Source organism: Colletotrichum costaricense (genome assembly GCF_030867565.1).
Source record: "Colletotrichum costaricense strain IMI 309622 chromosome Unknown Scaffold_9.1, whole genome shotgun sequence".
NCBI lineage: Eukaryota > Fungi > Ascomycota > Sordariomycetes > Glomerellales > Glomerellaceae > Colletotrichum > Colletotrichum costaricense.
Window position 1 is genome coordinate 1,311,716 of NW_026848238.1, and position 20,722 is coordinate 1,332,437.

Consider the following 20,722-nt stretch of genomic DNA (forward strand, 5'->3'; position numbering starts at 1 on the left):
CGGTGAGAAGAACGCATGGAAGCAGATAGTAAGGAAAAGAGAATCGTAAAAGAAGAGACCAAAAGAAGTCCAAAAAAGAAGCTGCTTGTGGCCTTTTGTAGGACCAACAAATTCGAACTCGCGCTCTTGCCGAAACCAGGCATTACTTTCCACCACTAGGTCATATACACATCAGGTGGTTCTTCTTGCCTCAACGTTGCCGATTGAATTGAATACAGAGTCTCGATGGCTATGGTGTTGTATTCCATGTGAGAATACTGCGGAACATGAGCATCTGAGTATACGTCTGCGAATACCACGCGCGGCTCCACACTCTCACGTCTTCGATACAGCCACATAACTCGGCGGCCTTGCCTCTTTACTCTTCCCCCAGTCGGACTCCTTGTCTCCCAGCGTCAACTCTAACGTCTTGCCCTGACTGAAGAATTCATGTCCGATCCAACTCTTGGTATACGCCTCCCCGTCCAGCTTGGCACTCTGCACGTAGATGTTCTTGTACGCAGCGTCAAACCCGACACATTTGATAGTGGCATTCCCTCCCGTCACCGGATTTTTGACACTAACTTCCTCAAAGAACGGCGGCGTGATGAGATACACATTTTGCCCCGCGACTGGGAATAGGCCCATGACGGAGAAGGCAAGAAAAGCCCCCATGGCGCCCGAGTCGTCATTACCCGGCAACCCGCCACGCGAAGAGTTGAAGGCCGAGGGGATGTATTTGTGGATGCGTTCCGCTGAGAGGCCTGGCCGACCGGCGTAGTGGTAGAGATAGACGGTCAAAAACACGGGCTCATTGGAGATGTCGGCTAGTGGCGACGCATGGAAGTAATTGAGGCGGGACACGAAGGCGTCATCGCCGCCCATGAGATCGATGAGGGTTGATGTGGAGTGGGGAACGATGCTGGAGACAGATTAGCTAGACCGCAGTCGCAAGAAGTTGGAGTGTACTAACAATTGATACTGCCAGATGCTCGCCTCGAACGTTTCGCTCGGATTTGTCGTCAGGGAGCAGAACCCGGCGAGATTCGAGCAAGCTATGGGATCTTGGAAGCCCCATGTTCCATTCATGTACTTGGGCTGGAAGAAGCCAGAGAATCCAGTGTCGGTGCCATTGATCAAAGACCTTTGGTCCTCTTTCCACAGATTCTGCCAGTTCATACTTCTTGCAATGTATTTGTCGTGTGACTGACCCTCCCCTAGCCCCTGAGCTAGGGTTGCAAGGCAGTAGTCGTTGTAAGAGTATTCCAAAGTCCTCGTGATGCTTCTTGAGTTTGTACCAAATCCAACTGGGTCAAAGTCTAGATACGGGATGTAGTTGAGGGTCTTCCAGCTTGTGAGGCCGCCGCGTCCCTCATAAGACCACTCCAGGGGTTCGTCCTCGGCATCTTTCGTTATGGCCGCGAGAGCCACCTTCCAGTCTATCGAGGTTAGGTTTTTGACGTAGGAGTCAACGATTACGACATCGGCGTTGGAGCCTCCTTGAGTCCAGCCTTTGCAGAGAGACATGCGACAGTCTGGCAGCCAGCCTTCGTGCTTGTAGATGTCGAGCATGGAGTTTATCATTTGCGCTTGAGCTGCTGAATCGATAACGGTAAGCAGGGGGTGTTGGGCACGAAAGCTGTCCCACATGCTGCACACTATTAGAAAAGGAGAGCTGGAGACATGAAATGGATACTTGCCAGTAGAACGAATCAAAGTAAGGGATCCGACTATCCCAATGCGGATTCTCACCAGTGTAATTCTGAGGAGAAATCATGTTACGGTATAAGCCGCTCCAGAAACTCTTTTGCAAGTCTTCCGTTGCGCCAGCTGCCTTGACTGAAACGGGGCTCAGTTTCTCTCTCCAAGCGTCCTTTGCTGTCTTCACCAGCGAATCAAAGTTGTTCAGCGGATCCGGTATCTCCTTCTCTGCGTTGCGACATGCCTGATCACTGCTCTTGAACGAGACTCCCACTCTGGCAGTGACAGTGTCGTTGGTCAGCTCTTTGAAGCGCACGAAGCCGCCGCCCTCGAGGTAAAACAGGTTGAAGCCTCTCGTGATGAACAGCTCCTTGGGCTCGTTACCGGCTCTGTTATTGACCCATACCCCAGTATCAAAGACCTGGGCGCCAAAGAAGTCGACGCAGTAGTGAAGCACGTACGACCCAGCACCGAAGCTAGGCAGGAATGTCCCGTTCCCAAACATTCGCCCTGTGGGCGTGTCGACCTTGATCGACGCGTTTTGCCTGCTCGCCCAAAGATCTGTCAAGTCCAACAGCACGAGCGGATGCTCGCTTCCGCCGCTCGGGAACTTGAACCGCATGAGCGCCGCGTGCTCAGATACCGTCATGTCCGCCTTCACGCCAGACGACAGCTCGACGGAGAAGTAGCCCGGCTCGGCGACGGTCTTGTTCACGTCATGCTGCGTCGCCCGGTCCCCGATACGAAATCTACAGTTGTTAAGCTCGTCGCCGGGGCAGAGCTGAGGGAAGAGCGGGAAGTTGCCCAGGCTGGGGTTTCCGCCGGTGCCGCTGTCGTGGACGATACTGAAGCCGGTGATGTTGCTCCCGTCGGTCGAGTAACCTCCAGTCTTTTCCCCGTCGACATCGGCTACGGCCTTGGCGAGGCCGTATGGTAGTGTCGCACCGGCAAATACGTTCCCGCCGCGTTGGGAACCGATTAAAGGGTCAACAAAGGCTAATGGATCAAACGATTGGCAACATCCCGCCACTACGAAGGCAATGAGCGGTACGAGGAAGCGCATGGTTTACATGCGACGAGAGCACGCTGGGAGGAAATGGACGAACTGCTTCTAGAACGGCATTCGATGCTCAAGTAGTACCTGAGAGAAGGAGAGTCTGCTCGTTGGGTGTTATCCGGCGAGAAGAGGCTGAACCCCAACCCGAAGCTACGCAGTTCGTGTCAGAGTTGAAGCTGGATCACCGACCGAGTCTCCGAAAAGCTCATTTTCATTTACTTCCATCGCCTTGCCTCATGCATAATGACCGCACGGCAATCCCGGCCGCAACGTCGTCCGACTTGATTAGCAAAGTTTAGTTCACGACCCCGCACAAGAGCTCTATGCGGTAGGTGGTACTAGGTTCGACGATCCTGCGTGGAAGATCACGGGAATAAAATGAACGTTACATAGAGTGGTTAGCTCCATTGCATCGTTTGGATCAAGCCAGAATATGGGCACGGCTCTTGGGGGCTAAATGGATGAGATATGGCACAACTGACCGTGCCTTCTTTTTCAATCTCCCTACTACGCATGCTTGCTTGGTTTTCTCTGCCGGACGTCAAATGCAGCGCTGTACATCGAATTGATTGATTCCGTAGATTCTTCATCATTGGGTCCGTCCGGGATACTGGACGGCACTTGTTCGATGAGTTGATACAGCCGAAGCCAACAAAGGGTTGAGACCGAAGTCTTACATATCTAAGCGATATGAAAAGGATGACAAGTGATAGGAGGTCAGGCTCGCGAGGCAAACCAGGAAAGCAAGGACTGATATATCACTAGGGTGAAGTGAAACTGGGTGCTTTTATTGCATCCTCATGACCCCAGGTCTGGAAGATGGTAAAATACGCGAGGTTTTTATAGACTGTTTCCGGAAACCATTTTGTTTGAAGCTACGGAGTGATCTTCCTGAGGGTCCGCACACTGTGAGGCCCCTAGCTCGTGTCAGTTACAGGGATAGCACGGCCCCGGACACTCCTGTCTAGGTCGCTTTCTTGTCTCGTTCGCAGCTTCTGGCAGCTTTCTCTCATCCCCCTCTACGTTTTGTAAGTGGCTCAATATGACTCAGTCCACGTAGTCAGACTGACAATATGACAATGGATTTACATGAGTTTACAAGTCCACACGAGAGAGAGAAAAATCGTCCGAACACCAGGCTCACGAACATCAGACGAACTCAATGAACTAAAACGAGACGTTTGGAAGAGCCCCTTTGGAGGTTGTGCGCCCGAAACACTCAATGCTCCAGCTTAGCCCCCGGAAAATCACCCCGTGCAAGATGGAGAAGGACACCTGGAACTTCGAAGTTTAACGATTTCAACTCCACCTCACGGGGCTTTCGCTCTTAATCTCGACTCTTACCACAATCTCACATCGAAGCTGGCTTCATTTCATACCCTCCTTAGTATCCCTCACTCGACGTGTCTGCCAGTGTAGTCCGTACAAAGATTGAGAATCTAAGACCCAGTCACCCGCTAGGTATCCTCCACGATGCTAGACATCTACCAGATCAACCTCGCCGGCCTTCTCCTCGCCTGCGGCGTTCTCTTCGCTTCGGGAGGCCAAGACAAGTCTGATGTCTCCAAGAAAGATGAGAAGAAGAGTTCACAACAGAAGTCAAAGCAGACAGGCTCTCAATGGGCCTTCTACGTCGTCTACGCCCTCGTAATGGGTTCAGACTGGCTACAGGTAGCTAGCCCCTCACATGCAATCTCTGAATCTAAGGATCGAACCTCCTGACATGGCAACACTAGGGGCCATTCCTCTACTCTCTTTACAAGAATGAGCATCAAATCTCGGCAGACTTCGTGCCGACGCTCTTCACAACCGGCTTCGTCTCCGGCGCCGTGGCCGGCTACTTCATCGGTTCACTAGCCGACCGCCACGGCCGCAAGGCCAGCTGCCTCTTCTTCTGCGCCGCATACGCGCTCTCCTGCATTCTCACCACGATACCCAGTGTCCCGTTGCTCTTCATCGGCCGCGTACTCGGCGGTCTGGGAACTAGTCTCCTGTTCAGCGTCTTTGAGAGCTGGATGGTGACGGATTTCCATGCCCGTCGTCTGAGCGAGAAGGGCATGGACCTTTCGCGGACGTTTGGCCTGATGAGCACTGTCAACAGCATTGTCGCGATTGTGAGCGGTGTTGTGAGCGAATGGCTCGTCTCCGTGACTGGGACGCGCAAGTCACCATTTTTGGCTAGTGTCGGGCTGCTGGTCGTTGCTGCTGGTGTTATTGCCAGTCAATGGGTACGTTGCAACATCAAATCGTATACTATTGCTAATTTCTTACTGACTGGGTGTGAAGGACGAGAACTACGGCTCGGCAGGTCAAGCCTCTTCATCGGAAAAGTCCAACGTCAACAAACCTAGTCTTTGGGCCACAATGACGGACAAGCGCGTTCTCACAATCGGCCTCGCCTCGACCATGTTTGAAGGTTCAATGTATCTCTTTGTAGTACTCTGGTCCCCGGTTCTCGTCTCGGCCTCATCCTCACCCGAGACACTGCCATACGGCATCATCTTCGCCTCCTTTATGGCCTCGACCCTCCTCGCCTCTCTTCTGTACCCCCGCCTGCTCGCCCTCGTCTCCACGCCATCCCGGCTGCTGCTATCGGTCCTGTTCGCCGCCAACGCCGTGTTCTTCGCTCTCGGAACGGGTGCTCCTCGCGCGGAGCAAGTCACCTTTTGGCTCTTCTGCCTGTTCGAAGCCTGCGTCGGGCTGTATTTCCCCTCGATGGGATACCTCAAGGGGAAAGTCGTCGATGACGGTGTCAGGGCACAGGTGTACGGCGTCCTGAGAATCCCGCTCAATGTCTTTGTGGTTGTTAGCTTGATGTTCAGCAGCGATGGACAGGCGGGTAAGGTGTTTCTCGTCTGTGGCATGCTGCTTCAGGCGAGTTGTGGCGCGCTGTGGCTTATGGGTGGACAGGATGTGTAGATAGCTATTAGTCCCATTATCGCCTCCGTGTGGCGATCTTCTCGTCTCCAACTAGAATTTGACTGGTCTTGACCTTGATATGAACAAGGACCTTCATGCCGCAGCCCTAGTCTCCAGTCATACGTGCAAGAATATCACCACCCTCGCCGACTGACGTCTACTTAAGCGCCCGTAAGACACATCAGACGCGCCTTTCGGGCCGTTAAGTACAACCTCGCTCGTTCGCCCTGGTTTTGGGTCTCGTTGTACCAGGGCTTAGTGTTCTTGTGTTTAGGTGACCATATTTGACTTATTCTCACGTCCGACGTTCCGCATTGCCTATGTGCACATCGTGCTTCTTAAAACGAGCAGATGTGTCGCATACAACCCCCAAGCGGGCGGAAATCCCAATGTCATCTGACAGATCATTCAGGCACATGAATACAAAACGGCAGAGCATGTCTCAAACCCGAACCATTTGACAGGGCTTGTTGGTGTATACTTCACTATCACTTCCCTATCTAAGTACAAAATGCGCCTCGTATTGTTACCAAACGCCGGACCGAAAGCGGCAAGCAGAAGTACCGGCATCCCTTTCACTCATGAGAAACATTGACCCGAAGATTACGAACATATATATGTGTGTGCGCAAGAAAAAGACTTCTCTTAGCAATCAAATCAGCCATCTAGTAGTCAACTGACAGAGGTCGTAGCATTGCGGGCCGACTCCGCCTAGTACCCAGCGTCGGAAGTTGGTCCGTAGAGTCCGATGGAACGATCTCTTGGTCTTCAACTTCAATTTTCAAACTTGGGACACGTTCCAACGGCGTAGCTGTGCCATCCAACTGTCGAGAAGCTTATCAGTCTCACATGGCGTTGAAACTACGCGTCATATGGGGATTAAGTGCGATGGTTGTACTCACCTTGTCAATGACCACTTCCAGCCCATCCGCAATCCCTCCAAGAATCCCGCTTACTGAGAGACCACGCAGGCCAGCAGCGTCGATACCTCGATTCAGAGGAATCTCATCATAGCTTTTCCCCTGCCTGGGCATATCCAGTAACGTCAAAGAGCCCGCCATCGAGCCTTTCAAGAAAAGCTGCACTTGGCAAGGCAAGTCCAGCTCGTTTCTCTCAACTTCGACTTTGGCGACATACTGCCTTATCGGGACCATCTTGCGCCGCTTGCCCCTCATGGAAGAAGATTGCTGCTTCTGAGGACCGTAGATGCTATTTACCGTCCTACTGACCGCCATCTTAACGTCTCCTGGTGTCTGATCCCAGAACCTCATCGGTGCATACGTATACCCCCAGTCACGGACGTGCGTGACCGATTCGCTGGTAAGCGGACCACCGCCCGTCCCAGTAAAGGGCCACAAGGGGTACTGCGGGTTGATGGTGGTCCCGGATGGCGTGGCGAACATCTGGGATGAGGCATAGGAGAAATGCATTGTGGCATTTTCGAAGTGAAGAGCTTGCCAGAAGGCAATGAGGCGATCTACATTGGCATGATGAAGCCAGCTTGGGAGACGAATCAGACATGGCGTCACAAGGGTGAGGAAGAACTTACAATAGTGGTTCGAATGCCGAGGTTGATAGATGGAGGAGATCCTGGCCGCAGGCGGCCCCGACATGGACTTCTCCATGAGGCCCTTCAAAGTTGGCGCCTTCATTCTGGGCAGTGACCATCTCATCGAAGGAGGTTGCCTTCAAGAAGACATTATACTGCGGCTAATCAGTAAAGACAACCAACTCGAAACGCCACAAGCTTGCTCTTTGGAATTGTGTTCATCAACTTACAACCTTTTCCTTCAAGCCGTATCCCTTGAGCCTCGCGTTCGCCGTGTCGGGGTAGCTTTCGCCGTCTCCAACACACCGCTTCGTGTAATCCTTTCCATCAAAGCTGCCGAATCTTCCATTGAGAGCCGTTTTCGGATAAGTAAAACGGTAGAATGGGTTTCGCACCGCGAGTGGCTGCAAGGCGCCGCCCACAGGCCTCTTGATGACAACTGTCGGCATCGCCGTCACGGACGGAACCTGGGAGTCCGCGGCCCAGTCCCAGTACGCAACGCGCAAACTCTCCGCAGCTTCAACGTACTCCCGCTTATGAGACTCCGGGTAAGAGAGCGCAATACGCTTGGCGTAGCGGACTAGCACTTGCTGGAACAAGTAGTCAGTCTTCACTCACTCATTGATTCTTCATGTTTGGGTGATCGGTCGCACGAACCTCGTAAAGCGAGAGATATCCGCGATGCCAAGTACCAAACAGTCCTTGCTTGTTGACTATTAGCAAGAAAGTAAAAAAGAAACAATTGCGCTGCCGGACTGTGAAGACGTACGTTATGTGGGCAATATCCAGCATTCGCCCCGGTCTGTGGTCCCCCTCCTGACCAGGCCATATACGGCTGTCCATGAATGCCTGCGACTGTCAGTAGAATGTTCTGATGATGACGGGACTTTGCGATGACAAACCAGCGACTTGAAAATACGATATGGGATCGGTTTCGTTCGCATCCTGCATAGCCGTGAGGGCTCTAATGTATAAGTCCCTAAGCGTTTGTGAGAAAGATGGTGTCTATCATCAAGCTCTAGTCTTACCATTGCGGTCCGGCTTCTTCGTGTATGGTGTTGATGTTCCTCCTTATTGGCATTTCACCAGTCCGCATATTGATACCGGATCTCACTCCGACAATAGGGTACTGTTGCGCCGAGATGGTACATGACGCGGCCACAAGAATGCCAATAACAAGTGACAAAGTCGAAACCATTGTGTGTTGAGACAGTGCACGTCAAGTCAATTCGAGATGCATGAAGGAGGCAAAGGCCTTTTTCTCAAAAAAATCGAGATTTCGGCACGATTTTATGCTTTCATATGGAACAGTCAAGTTGGCCCCTTCCAAGATTTCGAAGCAAACGAGAAAAGCCGTCGGATCCGATCCATGATCCCGTGCTGTCACCAACCTTGTATCATAACCCAGAATGTGGGAAACTCATCATGCTCGTGCACCTGCCGCCGCGTACCGTTGCGCGACATGGTGACGATGTTCGACGATGTTCGACGATGTTACTCTTCCTCTGCCTACCTCGGATGGAGGATGTGGATGCATGATCAGCTGGTGACGACCCTGAGTGAGCTTTCGCATCTAGGAACAACCGTAGGACTAAATCTTCGATAGTATACCAAAATAGATACGGCGCGTGTTTGTATCACGACATCGTTAAAGACCGCGCTGTGGGGGCTCTCTCCTTTGGACAGTCTTTGCTCATTTGGGTAACGTTGACGACAGACCGCATCCTGAAGCGGAAAACCTCAGCCGTACCGGGTTCTCGAATCCGGAAACGCTACGGGTGACTGCCGTCAGACCATGAGATTGGGAAAACAGTATGAACGGAGCGGTCAGTATTGCCGTCGATGCGGCTTTGCTATGGCCCCTAATACGAGCGTTATTTCGCGTCTCCTTCTTGGCGCTGATTTGTGGCCTGAACGAACCTGTGCTGGCGACAACCTCTGTCTGTATCACGAGCAGAACCATCAGTTCACGTTTGCGCTATGATGCCGTCCTTCCGAGATGCAGACAGCCGGTTGGTGTCACCATGCGAAGCCACGCCGTGACTGAGTTTCTTCCCTTTTCTGCGTTTCTTCACTTCACCGCTCTCGGAGGCACTTTAGAAGAAGCGCTGGATGATGGAGATGAAATGCATTGGCTGAGAAATACGATGTCTTATTCCTGAACGAGGCGACTTTCATGCTGCACGAGGTGTACGAGGCGCTCTGACGTGGCAGACATCAGGTTATCCAGCGGCTAGGGAAGAACTGTCGTCTTTGATGCATGCCTTCACATGTCCCTTCATGTGCCGTGGATCACGTGTTGTGGCAACTTTTCGGGGAAAGACACAAGCATCGTGGCTATTGGCGATCACAATACACGATGTGCGAGCAATTGAAATATCTTCATCATGTCAATAGGTTAGCTACTTAGTCAAATCTCATATTTCACAGCGGTATGCTTATGATATTATAATGTGGAACCTAAGTGAACAACTTTTGCCTTCAGCAATACAGCTTTTCGCTCAACCGAGATAGAAAATGAGGCAAACCTGTTTGTAGCAGGCTGCTAAGTGGAACGCCAATGATCATCTCAACTAAGCCAAGTTCCTGCACCAAGAGAGTCCTTCATGCAAATCCGGAAGCCCATAATCTCATCCATATTCAAATCTCCTCAGAACCAAGTAAAGGCTCGGGTGTGTGTGTTTGTTCAGTTTGGAACACCAAACCAGTGCCGAAGTAGACGTCTGGTCTCATAGCGACTTCTCGAGAACGACTAGTTCACGGAACCCTTCTTTCCACTTCTTCATCTGCTCGGCCGTGGGCTTCGGCAATGGGCTCCGGGCCACACCACCATAGCCCAGCCACGCCTGAAGGCCAGCTTTCACGCCCACAACACCACCTTGGATTGCTGTCCAGTCGCCTTGTGAGACGATCTCTTGCATATCCTGAGCTTCTCCATGTCTCCCCTCTTGGAACAGCTCAATGGTTCTGATGCAAGCCTTGGGGGCGATGTTGGCCAGGCCTGCGAGGATGCCATGCCCTCCAGCTACCAAGGCCTGGATAGAGAAGTCGGCTGAACCTGCCAAGACGAGGAACTCCGGGGTCTTCGAGTTGGGATTCTTTGCCAGCTTCCTCGTCGCGCCGGCAACGCGGTTCAACTTGCCCGTGTTTCCGCATGTAAGCTTAACGCCAACGATGTTGGGATGCTGAGATAATTGCACAATGACGTCGGAGGACAGATCCATGCCTCCCACTGCGCCAGGAAAGTTGTAGATGATGAGAGGAATCGGTGATGCATCAGCCACCGTATGAAAGTACTCGAAGATGGTCTCCGATGACGGAGCAAAGAGGCCAGCGTAATATGACGGAGGAAGCACCAAGGCATAGTCTCCACCAGCAACCCAGGCCTCAGTACAGTATTGTATCGTCTCGCGTGTGCTCTGGCTTCCGCAGCCGACGATGATGGGCATGTGAGAGAAACCGGCGTCATTGAGAGCCTGTCGTGTTGTTGCCGTGACGAGTTGACGCTCGGCGTGTGAAAGATGGACTGCTTCTCCGTTGGAGCCCTGGGTGGCCAGGCCGGTCACACCCGCCTGAGCAAGTCGTACTGCATGGCGAGCAACAGTGTCGACGTCCACGTTTTCCGTACCCGGCTCGAAGAAGCACATGGTAGGTACGTAGACACCGGGAACAAGCGGCCGGGCCTCCTGCAGATCTGCGCCAAGTGATGCGCTGTCGTATGAGCTGCTAAGAGGTGAATTTGATTCAGCCGCAGTCAGACTTCCGATGTGTAGATGTGAAGAAGTATTAGGGTTGAAAGGTATTCTGCTATAGCCGGCTGTGAAACTACCCGCCGGCGAGGGGACATCCTGGTGAGGGGCCATGACTGTTGTGGAAGATTGTAGCAGAAGATTTCTTTCAGGTAAGACGACAGGAAGCACGACGTAGGATACACGAAGCGTGGCAGAGGTGTAAATCAAACTCGGGAAATTAGAGTAAGATGATGAGGTCTGTACTGAATATAGTATATGCTGTGCCGATCTTGGTTCTTGGAGATCCTAGAGGTCGTTCAACAAGCCGAGGAAGACGGGGAGGAGTGGGAAGGAGGCCTTTTATCATCAGAGGGAAGGAAAAGAAGGAAGGCAGCTAGGGATGATGTGACCCCCATCAAAGGGTGGCATATCGATAGTAGTCTTGCAACAGACCAGTGGCGTCACAGGTTACTTCGTAACTGTGGCGGCTCGTCCGTTTCGTAAGTCAGCGTCGCCCGAGATGAAAACAATGATGCGGGCCTCCAACGGATGAACCGGCTCTTGCATACGAGCAAGGTCCTTCTCACTCTCGGACTCAAGGAGAAGACGCACCATGCGGAAAGTCATGGGCAAACAGGCCATTCCGAACTGACCAGCAAGGGCTGCGACTGGCCAAACGAAGTAGCACGAAGAACTGCAGCAGAGAACCGGGATGTCGGAGAGACTGAAGTGTCTAGACCAGGGCTTCGCGACACAGTGCGTGGAGTCAAAGGCAGGATCGCTGCTTAGCCATGCAAGACGCGAGACCGGCATCTGCTAGTGGGAGAGATGAAGGTGGGATGGCTGAACCCAACCCAGATACGTCTTCTGGGGTATTACGCCGCTCGACGTGGGGGTTAGCTTCAAAAAGGCCCTCGATCTCCAAGTTGCCTCCTTGGACACCTGCAGAATCGAGCATTCCAAGCCGGCAATACCATCCCGCTAAGCTTCACACCAGAATAGTCTTGGAGGGTAGATGAATAACCTCCAGATCTAAGGGACCATCCTCCCGATACAATCTGTGAGAAATGAGCCATGAAAGACCTTGCGACCAGCCGCAAGCAGTTCGGTTGTCACTCATGTGGCTCGGTATTCAAACGGCGCCCTTCTCAAGTATTGGTCTTGTTTTTACCTCGATTCAAGTCCCATCAAATGAGTTGATTTTGGAGGATAACACGGCGTTTTGGCCGACGCTGATGGCCTCAACCGATCTCAGCAGTGAATAAATTACGATCTGATTCGAAGAAGGACAGATTTTGCTGCATTTGCGCCGGCAATCTTTATGTAAAAGATCTGCTTGACCTGTATGGTAAACAACGAATCTTTAGAAAGAGGCAAACCGAGCTCTGAATAGGGATGCCACGAGGCAATGAGCGTCTGCTTTAGGCTCATTAGAGAACGATGTTTTGTTGAGAAAGCCTTTGATGAATTGTGAGTCGCCGATTGGCATCTGCTCACGTAAGCCTAAAAGTGAGTGAGTGAGAGAGAGAATGAGAGAGTGTGTGGGAAAGAGAGATTTGCTGCTGTCTCCTCCAAGTCACCTAAGCCATCAAAGCTGCTTCATCCTATTCCGAATCATCTAGGAATCATTCCGCGCCACGAATCCCACGCGTGATATCGAAAAGCATAGCCCTTCTCCCTCAGCCGTCGTTTTCTACCGAATCATATTTATATTGTCTATGCATCTCACGCATCTTTGCGCATGGACGAAAAGCAACATCGTCGCTTGTCCCCACTGACTGATTCTGATCTGCCTCATTGAGAGCGTCAAGGACTTTCTATTCGCTGTTTCGTGGCGGAGGTCGTATGAGCTCTTGTGTTATGAACAGGGTTCAAGATCAGAGAATAAACAGTTTGAGAATAGCCTGGTCAATACCTCCAAGTCAACAAGTCGAATGCGTTTCATGGACACTTTTTTTCTCGGAGGGGTGGAAGTGAAGATCGAAGCACGGGGTGAGCAACCAGCATCGGACACAATACACCGCTGCAAGTCATGCACACACACGAAGGCTAGCCCATCATGCAGTCGATGGTTTTGAGGTACCTTGCTACGACATGGGACCTCGAGGTTGCAAGATGGCTCCACCGTTCAGTTTCCAGATTGGGAAACTGTCTTCGTCATGTGTTCTGAATAGTTTTTCAAGCCATCGTTTCCTCAAGCGCCCTGCAAACGTCCAAATCGAATTGTGAGAGGACCAAGCGTAACGACTCATGAGTGAGAACAACCTTGGTGCCATCGGATGTTGGACGGATCGACAGACTTTAGACAACACTAACCCCCACGCTAGCCAACGTGCCAGCTCCCCCGGAAAGCCAGGTGCCAACTCGTTTGAGGGGTCCCCTTGTCATGGACGATTCCCAGCTTCTCAAGGCGGTAAGGCAGCCCTCATGATTTACGACGTGCGTTCAGACGACATGTATCCGTCTTAGATCGAAACTGTCTGTCGGTGGCAGTGTTTCTCTGCCTGCCTGCTTTTGGTCGCGTGCCGAGTCCTACAGGTCTTGCAGTCTTACTCTGCATCAACTTCATTCTCATCCACCACTCATTCCCACTTCTTGGGACTGTAGAAAGCAAGGTCCTGTCATCATCAGCGCATAGATGACGGTGAACCTAGTATTCTATTCTGCTTACGGATCCATATTCCTGCGTCGGCCGTCCTCCAGATGCAAGTACGGACCCCCGTGACCTTGTGGAAGAGCTGTAGCTGTGCCCGATGTCTTGGCCTTTTCCTCATGCCACCATCGACAGTGCATTTCGTCTTCTTTTTCTACAGTGTTTGTCCGCTCGTCCAGTTGCGCCGGTCAAGCGTCTGATAACTGTCGTTAGCGCCTTCGGGAATAGTTGCAAGTGTCTGCTGACCACCAAATGTCTCCCCCTCAAGAATGGAGCAGGACTCCGCCCACATGGTGTGGCAGACGTCGTTGCCAGCAAGTTTCGCTGATGTTGCAGCTGCGCCGCACGACCTTTCCCCCTTTTCCACCCCGAGACTCACTCGGACTGCCCATCACGTCGGATAACGGCACATCGCCACCACCGGGCAGCCCCCCTTCCCAGACAGAAGACCAGCTTTCCCCGCACTTTGCTTGACAGCGATCTGATATTGTTCCCCGCGGATTACAGTCTGCTCTTCAGCCGCACGATATGTCGCCTTCATCGACGTCGTGTTTCACACCCTATGGTCTGGAATATTACATTCTCCCCTGTCTATGATTGATGGAGAATCATGCCCGTCATTATGTCAATGGCTTCCTCCGCATTTATCTCGGCTTCGCAAGAAATCTCATGTCGTCATGTAAATCGGGCATCTTGAGATGGCAACCCAATCGTATTACACAACACAGGCCCCGGCATTCAAGCCTTCAACGGGTGGAATCAGGGTTTTGGCACCACATCGCCCTCACAAAGATCAGCAGCGAGCCGCCTGTGCCACGTCTGCAGGCTTGGAAATCCGGGGGCGGGGCGTCATGCGGTGCGAATCCTGACATTTTGACCTTCCACGGAGCCTAACATCGCTGGCACCACTCTCGTCCGTATTTGGTCAGTTTGTGATTCTACTCGCTGGGATTATAAGGCGAGCGGAGAACGATCACTGTTACCCCCGGTTGGGTATAGATTTCCGTGTAGTTGTCAGGGGCTATTCCCATCGTTTTAGTGTCATTAGAAGTCTTGGAAGTCCAGGAATACCACTCGTCCTTAAGCCGCTACATGCCGCGCGAATGTTCACTCAGTGATGGGAAGAATTTCCACGTGTCCTGCAGCTATGATGGGACCAACAGTCGACCCAACCTATGGTAATGGCTTGTCGATCAAGGAGTGGTCGTCTAGACATAGCGTTGAAGAGACAAGATCTTGTTTTCTCCTTGCCCCTCTGAACCTCGTTTTGTAATAGCCAGGCTCTCTTATTGTCTCCTCATTTCTCTTTGGAGATATATGGATGCCTGATATACGATGCGCTTACTCTCGGCAGCTCCCGCCTACTGCTTGTCAAATGCCAACGCACGATTCTAGAATCAGCTTCCCGTCGAGTTCTCGGTGGTGCTGTAGTGCCAAAGATTTGGCGTGCGTCTTTTCTCTTTTCTCTTCTTCTATCATTGTAAGTATTCCGCAACTTCAGTTATATAGCTGCGACGACTCCTCCGAGATGTGTCAGCCTCATTTGAGTATTACCGCACTACTTCATTTCACTCCTCTAGCTTTTCCATAGCTTTTGATATGATTTCTGGCTTCCAACTAGCCTGTCAAGGCCATGCCTCGTACCAGGGCTTTTCGTACCTCCTACGTAGGACTGTGAAACCTAGGTCATATGCGGAGGACCCTGCCAGGACTCACTCATCCCACGGCTGACCGAGGGGTTGTCTCGCTGAGCCCCCACACCCCACGGCATGTCTCTGCGGGCTTGACAAGGAACGTTGACTTGACCTTCCCGATGGAGACCAGGTGAAGCATGAGGTACTCTAGAGCAGTCAATCCGGGCTTCTGGGACCTGGGAAAAGGATGGTGTTCTCGTTCCTGGCGGGGGCTTACCTTAGTATGTTGCTGTCGGGCAGCCGCTGGCGAGGACGAGCTGCAAGTTGGGCCATTGTGCCTGCTTGAGTACCCTATTTTGACTACACATCTCCAGAATGACAGTTTATGAATTAAACAGGCACTGTGTCGTAGTCGAGGATATCGGCCATTGCCTTTTTGTGGCTGAAGTATCATTTTTCACTTGAATTCCACGATGAGAGAGTTATTGTACCACCAGATTGGCCGCTCTGGTACGAAGTTCAACACCTTAGAAGCTCTTTTGAATGACGAGTCAACTGCCCAATAACATTCAGGCACAAAATTCTAGCACTTACTGTGTCACTATTGAGATATCCAATATTCTGAGGCCACTATCCACAACTTGCAACATACCCACCTCCTCCCATAACGAAGCAGTCACTGATGTCGCGAGAAGTCTATGTCTTGAGGGATTAAAAACAATTAAATCACGGACCTTGTCTCCTTTTTACTGGAATGGCTTTCCCCTATGGCCTTTATTTGGCCACTTTTGGGAGCTCTCTTTTGGACCCATAAAGTCACAAAAGATTGGGATTGACTACAGTCCACCGCGGCATACTCGGATGGCTCAAAGAGTTGGTTGACAGTGGCATATAAGATCAAAGAACGCTCAACAGAACTATTACCCCTGGCAACGTTTCGTCATTGATCCATCCTCTGCAACCAGTTCAAGAAATAAGCGAAAACCGCATTCATGTCTCTTCTACTCAGCCTTCCAATCCTCCGTATACGTCCGCCCATCCGCTCTCATCTTTCCAATAACAGGCTCCAATAACAACGGTAATACCTCCGCCGCGTCCCTCCCGAACGCAAAGTCCCCCTTCTTCACCTTGCCCATCTGGCCCTCATCCTCGGCCTCGGGGTTGACGGTACACACCCGCGCCCCGGCCGCGTGCGCCTTGAGAATGTACCCCGCGGCCGGCCACACCTGCGCCGACGTACCGACGACGATCATGAGGTCGACTTTCCCTTGCCCGATCCAGGCGTCGACGCCGTCGAGCATGGCCTCGTCAAGCGCCTCGCCGAACCAGACGACGCCGGGCCTCAGCAGGCCCGTTTTGCAGGATGGGCAGTGGGGCAGGTCTGCTTCGTCGATGGTGGGGAGCTTTTTGGTCGGGTCGAGGAGTGGCAGAGTCTTGGTTGGGTCTGCGAGGTCTTCAGAGGCCGGGGCAAGGGCTGGGCAGAGGGGGTCTTGGGTGTTGTTGTGGTCGATGTAAGTGCATTGCGGGTTGGCGCATTTGATGTCAAATAGGCTTCCGTGGAGGAGGCGGAGTTGGTCCTCCTTATGTCCTGCCCTTGGCGAGAGACCTGAGAATAACGCTTAGCTGTCTTTTAATTCTTTGCAGGGGAACATGTTGGAGTCGTTCTCACCGTCAACGTTCTGCGTCAGGCACAAGAAATCCGGATTCTTTTCCGCCAGCGCGGCGAGGGCATAGTGCGCCTTGTTCGGCTTCGCTGATAGAGCCATGTGTCGCCGGTACGCGTAGAATAGCCACACCAGGCCCGGGTCCCGGCGGAAGGCTTTCATAGTCGCTAGGTCCGTGGCGTCGTGGTTTCGCCAGAGTCCTCCGGCGCCGCGGAAGGTCGGCAGGCCGGACGAGGCAGAGAGGCCGGCGCCGCAGAGGGCGAGGATACGCTTGCTTGAGGCCAGTGCCTCGTGGAATGCGGCGACGTCGTTATGGGGGGCCATGGCTTTTAAGAAGATTGGACGGCAAAGGGCTTTATTGGGGAGTGATTAGTGAGGTGTGATTGAATGCTTTGAACGGATGCTACGAACTAGGTGATTTTAGGCTTAAGGATGTAGATAGCCTCCTGAGAGTCAAGCTGATATGACCGAGTCCCGTGAGAGGTTTTCTCGTCATGCTGTCTGGGGGCAGCTTATATCGCGGTGCGTTTAGGCAACCTACCTACTTATCCGTAAGGGCGTTCGCCATTAGGCACCGAGGCTAAGCAAGAGGATAAGCAAGAGCAGCAGGGGCATATAATCATCCAATCATTGAAACCAGCAGTCTGGGGACTGTAAATCCAATGGCCTCGCAGTTGGGAAAAGTCCGTCTGACTTGATCGGAGAGATGTAAGTGCTCCGAGTTGAATTGAGATGGTCGTTGTTTGGGGACCATGTCACTTCTCCACATGCCAGGATGTAAGGTGACTCCTTCACCGAGGCGGAGTGACATCATCCGGAGCCACACCGAAGCTCACAGACCGGGAAATCTCGATTTCTTTCAGAAATATCTACAAAGGGCTACTCTCAACGGAGCTAATCGAGGGACTCTTTTCAATTTTGGCGTTTCCAGTGAACGCTACCTTTAGAGGCAGACTCATTTTGTAAGTAGAAAAATCACGGATAAGAGTAAACCAGATCATAAGAAATTCGAAGCTTTTAGCTTCTGAGTTGAGATTTTGTCTATCTCTCTATGTCTATAATGTAACCAATCGCTATGCCCTTTCTATGCACCCAAGTCATGTCATCAACCTCATCTTATATACAGCATCCCCAGAAAACGGTTCGATCATGTTTCGAAACACACAATCTCCTCCCGCTTAGTTCTCGAGGACGTAGCGGTAGCGGGCCTTGCCCTCCTCCAAGTCGACGATGGCCTGGTTGGCCTCGCTCATGGGGCGGACCTGGATCCAGGGCTTGACGCCCTTCTCGGCGGCGAGCTCCCACATCTCGCGGATCTCGTGGGGGGATCCGATCAGGGAGCCGGTGAACTTGACGCGGCGCATGACCATGGGGACTGGGGAGATTGTGTAGGCGCCGTCGTCGGGGAGACCGACCTGGACGAGGGAGCCGTCGAGCTTGACGAGGTTGAGGAAGTCCTGCATGGGGACCTTGGCGGAGGAGACGGTGGAGATGACAATGTCAAAGGAGTTGGCGTAGGTCTTGGCCCAGTCGGGCTCCTCGCTGGTGGCGATGTAGCCGTCGGCGCCCATCTTGAGGACCTCGTCGCGCTTGTCGCCCTTGCGGGAGATACCGACGACCTTGTCAGCGCCCATGGCCTTGGCGAGCATGATGGCCATGTGGCCGAGGCCGCCGACGCCGTTGATGGCGACGGTCTTGCCGGGGCCGGCGCCGTGCTGCTTAAGCGGGGAGAAGACGGTCACACCACCGCACAGCATGGGCGCGGCGTAGGCGGACTCGAGACCGTCGGGGATCTTGACGACAAAGTGGGAGGGGCAGCGGTGGTACTTTGAGTGGCCGCCCATGGCCTTGCCGCCGTTGTAGTGGAAGTGGCCGTAGGTGTGGACGGACTTGGGGCAGTACTGCTCGTTCTTGGTCTCGCAGGGCTCGCAGGGACCCTGGCGGCCGAGGCAGGAGTCGGACTGGGCGCCGACACCGACGCGGTCGCCGACCTTGATGCCGCCGACGGCCTTGGAGCCGACGCGGACGGCGACACCGACGATCTCGTGGCCGACGCAGACGGGGTAAGGGGCGGGGCCCCAGCCGGAGCGCAGGACGTGGATGTCGGAGCCGCAGACACCGGAGTGGGTGATCTGGATGTCGACGTCGTTCTCCTCCCACGGCTTGGGCTCGTACTCCTGCCAGACCATGTTGCCCTCGGAGGACTTCTCGTCGAGGCCAACCCAGCCCTCAAACTTATAGTCGGTAGCGGCCATTGTGATTTATGGGTGTCGAGTTAGAAAATAGGAAGAAGAAGGGGTATCTGAAGAAAGGTTGTTTCTTGTTTTGTTATAAAAGAGATGATCTGATGTATAAGAGAACAGGAAGCTTGTGTGTACAGAGTAGCATGATATTGTCGGAAGGCGGGAATGACACGCCTCTTTAAACCTTTAGCTCCCCATCCTGCAAATCAACTTAAGTCCTAAACTCATCGGCGAAAGAAGGGACTAACGCCGCCGGTCGTCCAAGGAACCATGAAGCTGGAAAGCCTGGATACCGAATTTTGCGCAAAAAAGCACACAGCGAGTACTACGTGTTAGAGGGCAGAGGAGAAAAAAACTGCAACGTGGGTGGAGTCAAACAGCGGGAACGAAGTGGGAATAGATTGGAAACTAGATGGGCCTAAGTGCGGCTCAGTGCCGCGGTTCGAGATCGATGGAGCAAGGACCAAGGGGAATGAGAAGAAGGCCCCCCGTTGACTGAGACTCCGTTGATGCAGGAAAGGCCAGAGGCACAGAGGCGCAGAGACGCAGAGACGCCGTTTGAACAATTTGGAAGGGGGGTGGAACCGTGGTGGTGCGGAACCTTTCCAGCACGGAACGTCAAAGAAGGTCGATATGCGTCGTCATGATTCGCCGGGCCGATACGGGGCCTTGGGCCGGCCGAGGTGGGTAACTATGGAAAGCTGGCTTAGAAATCTTGGAGGTTGTGCTTTTGCCTTCTATCTGCGCGGGTACACATTACACTATCAAGAATCACCGGGGGACCCTGGCCATGGATGCTTGGATTGGACGGTATTGAATGACGGCAACAGAGCCAACGGCTTCTCACATTATCTGCATCTCCGTCTAGATCCTGTATCTCTCTCTTTAGATGGCGGTTGAGCTTTACCCGGCACGTCCTTAATCCTTACAGCTCGAGATGTTGCTGTTGAAGAAGGGTGGGGGTTCGGGCTCTTTCTGTCCGCTGTTCGAAACTTCAACATGTCGACACACGAAGAGCTGGAGACGTGCAAATGCGGCGGCTAGATGAGGAGCTACCTGTTCAAAGAACGAATGGATAACGAAGTAAGGCATGTGTCCACAATCCAGCAGTGAGCACAGGGATTCTTTTGGCCGCCGTTCCCGAGTAAAGGTTGTGTTTTGATGTCATCGACTCCAGTATTTTCCGGCACTTGGGTGGCTTCACACCGCAACTGAGGGGCGGGACTGAGAAGAGAGCGATAAAAAAAATTGGAGTCCAGGTCTCTCTGGTGTTTGAGACAACTCTGAAAGGGGATTTGCACAAAAAAGCTTTTCTAGGTTTTCTTCACCATGTTCTCCATTCCAGTCCATCCCGGGTCGATCATCCCCTGTTTCCAAGACCACTGGGGAAACCAACTTGGCAGCCAACACGATTGAATGAATCGTTCAGCCTCATCTCATTGATCTCATTGATGACTGAGCTCCAGTTTGGAATTTGAAGAGATTTTGTGGCCCCCTTCGAAAGCCTTGCCCTTACGTCAACTGCGGATTCTTCCCGTTGGGCGGCGGTTGACCGGCCTTCGCCGTTCTCGATTTGCTTCTGTCAAAGCTTC

General features: G+C 52.7%; 6 protein-coding genes across 6 annotated transcripts; 1 reads left to right on the top strand and 5 right to left on the bottom strand.

Moving 5' to 3' along the window:
- Positions 1-315: 315 nt before the first annotated feature.
- CCOS01_09268 (glycosyl hydrolase family 92) lies at positions 316-2,743 on the bottom strand (the record flags this gene model as incomplete). Its single annotated transcript, XM_060457427.1, has 3 exons — positions 316-901; positions 953-1,630; positions 1,689-2,743. The coding sequence occupies 3 exons, from the start codon at positions 2,741-2,743 to the stop codon at positions 316-318; spliced, it is 2,319 nt and encodes a 772-aa protein (XP_060312127.1).
- A 1,467-nt stretch (positions 2,744-4,210) lies between these two features.
- On the top strand, positions 4,211-5,656 carry CCOS01_09269 (major facilitator superfamily transporter; the record flags this gene model as incomplete). The annotated part of the gene is made up of 3 exons (XM_060457428.1): positions 4,211-4,408; positions 4,474-4,965; positions 5,024-5,656. 3 exons carry the CDS (start codon positions 4,211-4,213, stop codon positions 5,654-5,656), a joined length of 1,323 nt encoding a protein of 440 aa, XP_060312128.1.
- A 665-nt stretch (positions 5,657-6,321) lies between these two features.
- Positions 6,322-8,403, bottom strand: CCOS01_09270 (uncharacterized protein; the record flags this gene model as incomplete). The annotated part of the gene is made up of 8 exons (XM_060457429.1): positions 6,322-6,480; positions 6,559-7,156; positions 7,206-7,360; positions 7,436-7,795; positions 7,863-7,910; positions 7,975-8,054; positions 8,108-8,184; positions 8,234-8,403. 8 exons carry the CDS (start codon positions 8,401-8,403, stop codon positions 6,322-6,324), a joined length of 1,647 nt encoding a protein of 548 aa, XP_060312129.1.
- A 1,531-nt stretch (positions 8,404-9,934) lies between these two features.
- On the bottom strand, positions 9,935-11,068 carry CCOS01_09271 (dihydrodipicolinate synthetase; the record flags this gene model as incomplete). The annotated part of the gene is made up of 1 exon (XM_060457430.1): positions 9,935-11,068. The coding sequence occupies one exon, from the start codon at positions 11,066-11,068 to the stop codon at positions 9,935-9,937; it is 1,134 nt and encodes a 377-aa protein (XP_060312130.1).
- Positions 11,069-16,224: 5,156 nt separating this feature from the next.
- On the bottom strand, positions 16,225-17,211 carry CCOS01_09272 (Sir2 family protein; the record flags this gene model as incomplete). The annotated part of the gene is made up of 2 exons (XM_060457431.1): positions 16,225-16,829; positions 16,893-17,211. 2 exons carry the CDS (start codon positions 17,209-17,211, stop codon positions 16,225-16,227), a joined length of 924 nt encoding a protein of 307 aa, XP_060312131.1.
- Positions 17,212-18,065: 854 nt separating this feature from the next.
- CCOS01_09273 (zinc-binding dehydrogenase) lies at positions 18,066-19,142 on the bottom strand (the record flags this gene model as incomplete). The annotated part of the gene is made up of 1 exon (XM_060457432.1): positions 18,066-19,142. The coding sequence occupies one exon, from the start codon at positions 19,140-19,142 to the stop codon at positions 18,066-18,068; it is 1,077 nt and encodes a 358-aa protein (XP_060312132.1).
- Between the last annotated feature and the right edge of the window lie 1,580 nt (positions 19,143-20,722).